A 10970-nucleotide genomic window follows, 5' to 3' on the forward strand; every position below is an offset into this window, starting at 1 on the left:
TTTCACCGATTTCCCATGAAAAATTTGGCTCGGCGGATTCGTAGAGAATCACAAGACAAGCGATTTGGCGGGAGTTGTATTCCTTTTTTGTTATATCGTATTTCCTTGCCCATTTTAAAGCCCGGTTAATTTTAATTCTTGTCTTTTCCGTGAGGTCAGAGATAAGTAGATCAACTTCTTCTTTCTCGGCCATAAGGTTTGCAGAGCGAACTGTCAACGAGCAAAGGAGCGAGAAAAAACTAAATGTAGCCCATTATCGATGTATGCGCACAGTCTTCCCTTTCCCTTCCCCTGCAAAGTAATGTCTGGCAAATTAAAATAATTAAGGAGCTGGTTTAGTCAGTGAGTAAGAATCTCACACTGTTGTTTTTTTTCACATAGTCCTCTACATGAAAACAACAACACTTACACACACGCACATATTATCGTAAAAATACGAGTTAAGGTTCACTCACAAACTGCACTTGCGATACGTTGAATACACTAATGTTTATGCAAAAGCTCGTCGTTATTTATAAGAACGTAACTGTTTATCTAGCTTATCGACTTGTGGTATCCAAGTTCGAGAATGTTATACACACACATATACCGATATCATATTTGCGGTATTTTTTTTTCAGTTTAGGCATTATCGCATAATATTTTTTCCTATGATAAAAGAATTGATAGGTGAACATTGGTCTGACATAAGCTAAATAAAAAAATTAAAATAATTATTTTAAATCAACATATTTTTATTTATTCTAATTGTTGAAAAAAATGTGAACATTAAATACAAACAAAAAAATTAAAACATGTCCTGTTATAAATTGATTGTGTACAGAGGATTATTTTTCTGGGACACAGGATAATAATACTTCAACTAAGCATCATTTTTTCATATACGATTTTTAAGGTTTGAATATAAATAAAAAAATAATTAAGCAATCAGTAGCACTACGAATTATATATTTCCTTTGCATCATTTATTTTTTTTAAATATTTATTTATTGCTATTTACAACTGTACATTATAATACATTTAGTAAATCTGAATCGGATCATCTCCTAGCATCAGGAATATAAATCTTTTTTTAATATCTTTATTGAAATTTACAACTGTATATTACATAATACATTCAGTAAATTTTATCTTGGTTAAAATGGAGTGTTACAGGCGTGAAGAGCAACTACCCATTGGTAGCACTCTAATGACATTTTACATTAGCTGGTCTCGTGGCCATCTTCTTTTCAGGCGCCTCGGAGGACTGTCAGGAATGGAACAGGATGCAAGATTAGAAACTAGGGGGTTTGAGTGGTTAGAGAGTTTATAATGAAAGGAGTGATATCTGGTTCGGGCTAGATGAGTTACATAGGGAACATTGAGGTCTTTATGTATGATTTTATTTGTGACAAAGTAAGGAGCATTAAGGATTTTATGAAGGATTTTGGATTGTAAGGATTGAGTACGAGAGGAATTCGAAGGTTTAGTGGAGCCCCAAAGCTCAACTCCATATGTTCAGATTGGCCTTATTACAGTCATGTATATCAGTCTTTTGTAATGTTTTAGAAGTTTAGACCGTTTGTCTAGTAAGTGCTGTAATAGTCGAAATCGACGTGCAGTTTCCTGTCTTTTCAGTCTGGTGTGATTTAAAAAAATATATTTACTAAGCTCAATCGTATAATTATGGCTATTAAGCATTTATATGATACTGTCTATTCCAGTTGCTCGGACGTAAGCTATTGAAGACATTTCTATAAAATAAAAAATCATTTAAGTAAAAACAAGTAATGAAATTTATTTATAAATCGGAGGTGCTATCGCATGAAAATAATGAGAACGCATGTGACACATGGAAAGTTCAAATAACAAAGGAAGAGGAAGTAAAACCGGGCAAAACCGAGATATTGTTCTAAACGGAAACCCAAAAACAATGCAGTGACGATGAAAATATAAATTAATATGTTTTTATCTACATGAGTAATTATATTGGCAATAATACTTGAACTATTTTTATTTAGCTCAAGCCTCCCTTAAGTCGGGTCTGAGTAGTTCTTTTCCGTTCTCTACGGTTATGACCTATTAGATCCCAAATAGTTTTTTTCTTACATTATTGATTAAATGAGCACGAATTTTGGAAATAGAAATGGACAGATATGTATATTTATATATTAATATTTTTGGTAAACTTCAATTAAAAAATAAATCAAAACTTTTTCTTTTGTCAGATAAGTCATCAATTACGCAAAGCAGCGTTATGTTGACGTTGAGCTGGAAATATCTCTTGTCTTCATATTAAGCAATAAAGGCGAACAAACAACTGTACGTATTTTTCACATCTAACATTATATTTTCTAACGCCCGTTGAACAGATTCGATACTTAGAACTCCATCTTAACAAGAGACTTACTTGGAATCCACACACAAGACTCAAACGACAAGAAACTGCTCGTAGATTCCGATTGCTACAACACTTACTTGACAAACGCTCTAAACTTCCCATTCACTACAAAACATTATACACTACGATAATCAGACCAATTTGGACATATGGAATTGAGCTCTGGGGCTCCATCAAACCATCAAATTCTTCCCGCATTCAATCGTTACAATCCAAAATCCTACGTAAAATCCTGTAGTAAAAGTAATAGTAATAGTAAAAGTCATTAAATTCATCCATCAGACTAACTTAATAACCAGACGTTAATTATTATAATTATCTATTTAGCTTGCCTTATTTTTAAAATTAGAACAGTTACTTATCTGCTTTTCACCATCCTTTCCAATATCGTAACGATTATTAAACAAATTATAATTGCCACAAATTTAATCATAATTGGTGCGGATCAGTACACCATACCAAAGCTATGACTGAAACAACTAGGCCTTACCAAAGCCAATAACCAACGGGCGTAGATGACCGGGCTGTTAAATGCCCTTTCAAAACTAACAAACAAATCCTTGATGCTCCTTATTACGTCACAAATAAACTCATTCACAAAGACCTTAACATCCCATTCGTTGCAGATTTGACCCAAAACAGATATGCGTCTTTTCATTCCAAACTCCTTAACCATCCTAACCCATTAATTCTTAATCTTTCATCCTTAACAATCCCTAATAATCCTCCGAGGCGTCTGAAAAGATGGCCACAGGACCTCCTAATTTAAATTAATGTTTGAAGTACCACCAATTGGTGGTTCCTTCCCAAGATTTTCAAGTGTATATGAAACATACAACATATTTACCTATTTTATTTTGTACAGTTGTAAATTACATTAAACAAATAAAAAAAAAAAAAATATTTTATGTATATATTTTTTATGGTTTGCATAATATGATTTTTATTTATATAGGTTATTTTAATTTCATTTAACAAGAGTTTTCATGATGTATATGTATGTATAGTATGATGAGTTTGTACTTTATAATGAAACAGGGCTCAGGTGTCACCGTTGATATAATTAATTAACAAAATTATAGTGATAACATATGATAATGATTTATTCAGAAAATGATATGTATTTCATTCATTGCAATATTGTCAGCATTTTGTATTTATTTTTAAATTTTATTTGTTATATTTAATTTTATTATTTTTATTGTGTTATTACTTAGTAATTAAATTATTTTATCCAAGATAATTAGCCCTCAAATGTTCATTGTTATTATTCCTAGACGACCAGATATTTCAAAAGAAACTTACTCTTCATTTCATATATTTCATATCATTATGTATCTCACAGCATTATTAATAACTACTCACGGGAAAATCAAAGAGTTTGAAATTTACAATTAATAAAATAGAACTGAAATAATTGTAAATAAATACTCTTTTAGTGGTATATATTTAGAAAGTTGAAAATTTGAACCAGAAACCAGAACAAATAAAATACAATAATCTTTTAACAAATTCAACGTAATATTATTTTTCCCATTACATCGTCGGTTTTTTTTTTATATTAATAATGTAAACATTATATACATTCCTTAATACAAAAAGAAAAATAAAATCTCTACACATTAACAATGAGTCAATGTTGGAATAAGAAATATATAAGGAAGACTCGTAAAAAGGTAATAATAATAATAATAATTAATCATTTATTAGAAAATATTACAGGCACATTTTACTGTTGGCCAAAGACTATGTGAGGTAAAGTCCAACAGCAGACAGCAACAGCAGACATTAACACGAATTGTAAATAAATTAAAGATTATACTAGAATACATTCAGTAACATGACTTAAAAACAATAAAAACTGGAAATAAATAAATTAAATAAGAAATCTTTCAGTGCTAACAGAAAACAAAAATAAATCTAAATATTCAATAATTAATAAAATAATAATAGAATTAATCATTAGTTTAAAGATTGAATTCAATTTATTTGCATTACTCTATAAACTGTGTAAGGTCAATTTATCAAATTAAATGGTATATAAGTTATTCTTAGAAATGTTGAACACTTTTGCATATATATTAATCCATTAAATTCAGCAACCAATGAGGATTTTATTTTATTTTTTAATCAAAATCAGTATATCCACTTTAAAAAATATATTATTTACAATTTATTACAGGAGCATAGATAAGTTAAATTATTATAAAATAAAATTGATTATTAACACCAATTAGACTTGGTAAAATTTATATTTCGAATTAAATTCAATTGGTTTCGGTATATAATTTAAATTTTTCAGAAAATCTTGTACTTTTCAGAAGTGGATATATCAACTTTTGATAGAGAATTGCTTAATTAATTTCTACTTAACCATACTTATTAACAGTAATTTGTCGATGAAGTCAAATTTTATTTCCATACAATAATTCTCTAGACTTCTGCTCTTCTTAAATTATCTTTTTTAAACCAATTTATTCGGAACTCTCTCAATACTGGAACGGTAGCACTAAAAGAAAGATCCAAGTTCCAAAGTGTACAGACCATATTAGGCTGTTGTAAGTACCTCTTATAATTACAATTTAACATCTTTTATATCTAATAAAGTTATACTATTTTTTTTATTTACATATGGTAAATTCATTTGATAATTTATAAATAACTAATTTTGAGGATTTTGTTGTTTTAACTTTTCAATTTTTATATACATCGGTCAAATAACTAGATTCAGTAAATGAGCTGTACCGTTCAGGCTGAGGATGGGTTGGCATGAGGGAAACATCACTAGTGATGCGTCCTCTTGACGTTCAAGTAAACTATTTAATCAGACTAGGAGGTCCCTCATCCAACTACTCTTCAGTCTGCACCCAGTTACATCGGTTATGTCTTTGTCGCCATCTATCGTATAAATGTATTGAAATATCTGTAATATATTGCGGAAAACCATTCGAATCTGGTTCGTTACAGTCCAAATGAGCAGATCGGTGTGAATGGTCTCGTTTGAAACATTACCAGTCTTAAACATTATGATTGATATGTTTGTATTTTTTTGAATCTCTGTCTTTTTAAGCAGTCCATAAATTTATCAGGCGTAAGTTCATATGGGTTTTAGTAAATAATTGTATACTTTAAGTTTCTTTAAGTTCTATGTGTAGTATGGAATGTAATAGTTGGAAATTTAGAGTTTTACGTTTTATGACTTCTAGACCTCATGTCAACCTTCTGTCATAGATAAGTCCTAAATAAGTTACAGTGTTTGGTTGTGGTATAGGGTGGTTGTCCATGTAAACTGAAGGGCAGGTTTTGTGACATAAAATTTGACATGTTGTCGACTTGACCCGGTCAATCTTTTTTTTCCACTGCGTACCCCAGTAGTATAGACTATGTTGTATTGTTAGTGTGGCCTGTTTTGGGGTATGTATTTCTCGCGTTATCATATCAATATCAGTTTCGTTCGCATACGTCGCAGTTAGTATGTTGTCATCTGTCGGTAAGTCATATGTGAATGATAAGTAAAGAAGTAGGGCCAGGATAGAACCTTCGGGGATTCCTACATATATAGGTTTGATTGATAATTGAGTTGAGGTGGGTAATATGTTTTGGACAGTCAATATGTTACGAATAGGTTTATGCAATAATTTTTCAAAACATTTAGAGTCTACTGGAGACGACCAATAGGTTTATAGGAATCGGGCTTATGTTTGTCTTTGTGAGGTTTGTTTAACATTAAAATCGTTGTCTTTTTCCATTTAATAGGTAATTTAGTTGACCGTAAGATGAGGGTTGTAATACTAGAGCTTTTCTAGTAATTTTCGGAAATACTTAAGCAATGAGGAGGTCATAACTTGATTTTTTTTTTAGCAGTTTCGTGATCTGTTTTAATTTTTCAATAATACTAAAGGATTTAGGTAGCAGCGACATCGGAAGAGAAGAGTCTAAAACTTTCTGCATATTAGCTTCGTATAGTATGTCTGTTAAGTCTAAATAGTGTTTGAAGACATTTCAATGATAGCCGAATATATCGGAATTCGCCCGGCCTGAAAAAGCCAACTAACCATCCTCTTTTATCAACAAGACTAATTACTCATAGAGTTGTAAGAGTCGGTTAGTGTGTCTTTACTAACTGTTGTCATCAGTCGTCAGGTCTTTGCAATACCTGTCAAAGTTTGTTTGAACTTCATATTCCTCTTTTAAGGTCATTATTCAGTTTGTTAAAAGTTATTGTTTCTAAACGTAGCCTATGAGTGTGCCATTACTTTAGGGATCTTCTCTTGGCTCTGATTGGATCCCTGATATATTGAGTGAATGACGGCGAGCAAGATTTTGAACAGTTGAGGTGAAAAATATATCAGGAATTTGGTTAGAAAGTTAGTTTATCGGAAGCAGCATCTACTTAAGGGAACCAATACACTAAGTGGGAGAATTAGTAACGTAGATGCTGATTCTGAATGTTCGCAGCCACATTAAAAATATTTCTTTCTGTTTTATAGTCTCAAATGTTAGCTTGATATTTTACTAACAGATAGTTAACATTTTTGAACCAGAATTAAATATTACAAATTATTATTCTTTACAACTCAAATTCACCAAATATCGCTGTGGTTTGATAATCAGTTCGTTTGGAACGAGAGAGTTCTTTCTCCTGATTTAATTCAGCTTCTTTAGTTTAAAATACTAAATTAATAAACTGACTAATATTCACAACTCATTTAATACAAAGTATCCACCATAAATATAAATTATGCAATCAAATGTAATATTACTGTAATATGAATGATAACATTTGTTGAATAGATTTTTAAACATCTGAAGATTTTCCAAAAGTGTGAGTAAGAAAAAACTAATATTTGGCAAAAATAACGTTTTATTTTGTTGCATAACAGTCTTTCTTCAGGATTATGCTAAGCTGTGATACTTTCATTGATAACACCCATCAGACAGTCTTGGACAGAAAGAATGGTTTCACGCTGAAAAATTGCGTAGCTAAATTTCTTAATATAAAATTTAATTTATGTAACAAATATTACCTAGGAAATTTATTTGTTTGGAAACGATTGCTGACTAACAAAAAATAAAAAAGTAATTATAGTATTCTTTTTTATAATTAGCAAATAAATTCAAAACTAGTTTCACAATGATAATTTCTCCTGTTATGAAAGCTAGATAAAAAATACATAAAAGTTTTCCAAAAGTGATTAATCAAAGTATCCTTGTAATAAAAACAAATCTTTCATTAGTTTCTTCATGAATTTTTTTATGTTATACTTTTAAACAAGTTTTTAGATGAATGATTTGATTGATATTAGTTTTAATCAATGATATTTAAAAAGTACGTTTAGACCAACCTGCTTTGATGTTTATAAATTTTGTTTGCCACGGCTAGATCTATCAGCGAGCTATCCATCTCAAACCCAGCAGAAAGTAACTTCCTAACGATACACCGCTTACCATTAACGATAGCCTTAGACAAAACTGTATTATTTAATTCAAGCGGGACACGGTATAAGTTTGGGCAATAGAGGAGAAGTTTATTGACTATTTGAATGTCTCCATTTTCTATAGCTGCTAACAGTGCATTCCAGATAGAATCCCACTTGTTAATTCTCATTAGGTATTCTAGTTTACTAGGGTTTGTTTCTCGAACAATATCTAACATTGCCGATTCTGTGATCACATTCTCAATCGCCATTGGACACAGAATATCACAAACATCGAAGTGCTCAGAATCTAGAGCTAAATCGAACGGCCTACGAAGTTCTGAGTTAACAACGAATATTGAAGCTCCTTGTTCCAACAGATATTTCACTGTAGCTAGACGACCCTGCGCGGCAGCAATGTGTAATGCTGTATTGTTGGAACAGTCCATAAAATCGACTTCAACATTCCTGGAAAGCAACCATTTCAGTATATCGTCGCCACCATTCCGAGCCGCCTCCTGCATTATCCCGTACGTGCAGTTCATCCCGTAGGCGATGTGAAATCCTAATTGCGATTCACTTTTCATCCACGTCTTGAATGAATCATATACCTCTTGTTTTTTAAAAGTAAATGTTTCTTTTAGCCATGGAGCTAAACTATGCTTTTCTGCGGTGTCTATAGGACATAGCGTTTCACAGATTCTCTCCGAAAAGTTCGGGTTAGCAGATTCAAAGAGAAACACTAGCACAGCGATTTGTTGAGAGTTGTATTCCCTTCCGGTGGAATCACATTCTCTTGCCCATTCCAAAGCTAGCTGTATCTTTCGCTTTGTCTTCTTCATGTGTTCTGATAGAAGACGATCGATATCTTCTTTCTCAGACATAGAGGACTCTAAAAAAGCAATTGTACAAATAAATTATAACAGTGAGAAGTATAGTTAGACTAAACAGCTACCTCGCAAGGTGCTGAGACTTAAAATGAAACACAGTACTGCTGTTTTATACATATGCATTATTATCCTATTATTGTATTTTATCAACATTGTTGCAAGAGTTCACCTATTCTTCAATTTAATGAAAGAGATCCATGAGAAATAATCACATAACACCTTGAACTGCAATAGAGAGATTTAGGATATGGACATTTCTTGTAATGTTTCTCCTAACCGTAAGCAGACGGTCTTGTCGTGATGGCAGAATACATGTAAAAAAAAACTACAAGCACTGATGGATGGAAGGAAGCAGTGGTATGTTCGATATACAGTAGATTCTTGTTCATAGGTTTTTTTTTTTTTTTTTTTTTTATATAAAGAGTTATTATTGAATAGATTGCAAACAACGGGAAGAGGGCCAATTTTTTTCTGCCTGCTCTAAAAGTATGTTTTGGTTTTAATATTTATTTTTTTATACAACTTGGAAGCATTTTTTTGTTTTAAATCAGGTACAACCCAAATCCCTGTTTATTGATGTATGATTTTTTTAGAGAATTTTTTTTTTAATTTTAAACAAAATATGGAGTCATGATCCGGTCCGATTTAGAAAAACACTCCATCAAAATACACAACAAATCACACAAAATGGAAATAAATATAAATACAAATAAACAGTAAATTATTAAAAATAAGAATATTCAGAATAAAATTCTTAATATTTATTGATTCTTTATTCATACCAATATTTTACATTATTTAGTGTTTTTGTTACAAATTTGTAAATATTTAATAAAATTATATTTATACTTATTTTATTTGTCTTAGGATAGATCAAATAATAGTCTATTCGTAAGCTTACTATGAAAAAATAAAAACAGTATTTTAATTACTAAAAATAAATCCGAAACCAAATACTACAGGAAAATTTTAAGAGTTTTTATCACTGCTAATACATACATATATATATTATGTATATATTTATATAGAGAGAGATAGGGAAGATTTGAGTAACAGTGATAAAACCTTTTCTTAAAATTATTTTTTTATATAATTAAATAATTAAACTGTTTTTATTTTTAATTAGTAAGCTCATAAATAGAGAACATATTCACAATTTAATCCGACAGATGATATTTTATGGGCATTATACAAACAAAGAAAATATAAAAATAATTTTAATATTAATAATTTTGCAACAAAAACTTCGTAAAAATCTTTCGTGTGTATTATAATGACATTGAAAAATCAAAATAGTCTATGAAAATTTCTATGATTAAAGGATGTTTTTGCAAGAAAGGAGAAGAGATAAATTTTAGGGGTTTCAATGAAAATATTACATTTGGTACAAGTAAAGCATGTTTCTTGAGTATTTTTTTTTTACGCTGAATCTAATTAAGAAAAAGTAAAACAAAATAGCCACCCTAAAAAGTTATACTTTATTTTAAACAAAAATTCACATTTTTCTATCACTAATTATAATTTAGTTTTTTTAGTTTTTCAGTATACACATATTCGTATCGCTGCAGGTAACAGAACCACCCCTGCCCTCCCCCACTCTACTATTCCTTACTAGAAAAGAAATGTCTGTTTTTTATCAGTCCATTATGTAAATAATTCATTATAACAGTATTTGAATATAACTTAATATATTTTTCTCTTATTAAATTTTGCACCAAACCAAGATTATCAGGAATCTTGGTTTGGTGCAAAAACTACCAGCGGACAGTATCCCCTATTTCTATGTTAATGTCCAGGTGAGCCTTCTAGTTCCTTTTTTTAAAAAACCATTATACATTAATGACAACAGTCAGGCGCTCTTGAAACTTTATCTTTTTACCTTAATAAAATTATATGTGAGCATATAAAATCATATACATATTCAATTCCCACGCGGTTATTGCAGTAATTATTATCAAGGAAATACTCACCAACTACCGAAGCAATAGGTTATAGGCACTCTGTTTGTTAATCTGCTAGCAGTTATTTATAGTCACGGAAAAAAACCATTAATCTATCTTATGGTATTGGATGTTGGTATCTTTGTTTATGAGGATCGATATAGACACTAATATCAGATTTGTGGTCAACTTGTTTTTCAGTTTCGGACTATCGTGACTTTCAGGAATCGTGTTTGGTTTTGTTTTAGTGATATTATATCAAGTAGTAGATAATTACGTTACTAAATAGTATGAATTGTAAACAAAGATAAATAAATGCTTGCAATAAGACATATTTAAACAT

At 30.5% G+C, this 10970-nt stretch overlaps 1 protein-coding gene across 1 annotated transcript; it reads right to left on the minus strand.

The window, feature by feature from the left end:
- Window positions 1-4439: 4439 nt before the first annotated feature.
- On the minus strand, window positions 4440-10676 carry LOC106679370 (serine/threonine-protein phosphatase 6 regulatory ankyrin repeat subunit B). The gene is made up of 2 exons (XM_014418487.2): window positions 10658-10676; window positions 4440-8689 (listed from the first exon to the last, which is right to left on the minus strand). The coding sequence occupies exon 2, from the start codon at window positions 8679-8681 to the stop codon at window positions 7716-7718; it is 966 nt and encodes a 321-aa protein (XP_014273973.1). The 5' UTR covers window positions 8682-8689; window positions 10658-10676; the 3' UTR covers window positions 4440-7715.
- Between the last annotated feature and the right edge of the window lie 294 nt (window positions 10677-10970).

The sequence above is a fragment of the Halyomorpha halys genome, unplaced genomic scaffold (genome assembly GCF_000696795.3).
Source record: "Halyomorpha halys isolate HHAL.00 unplaced genomic scaffold, Hhal_1.1 Scaffold198.1, whole genome shotgun sequence".
NCBI lineage: Eukaryota > Metazoa > Arthropoda > Insecta > Hemiptera > Pentatomidae > Halyomorpha > Halyomorpha halys.

Bases quoted from the DNA above. Each gene is read 5' to 3' on its own strand.
- LOC106679370 (XM_014418487.2), bottom strand. From the start codon at position 8,681: ATGTCTGAGAAAGAAGATATCGATCGTCTTCTATCAGAACACATGAAG.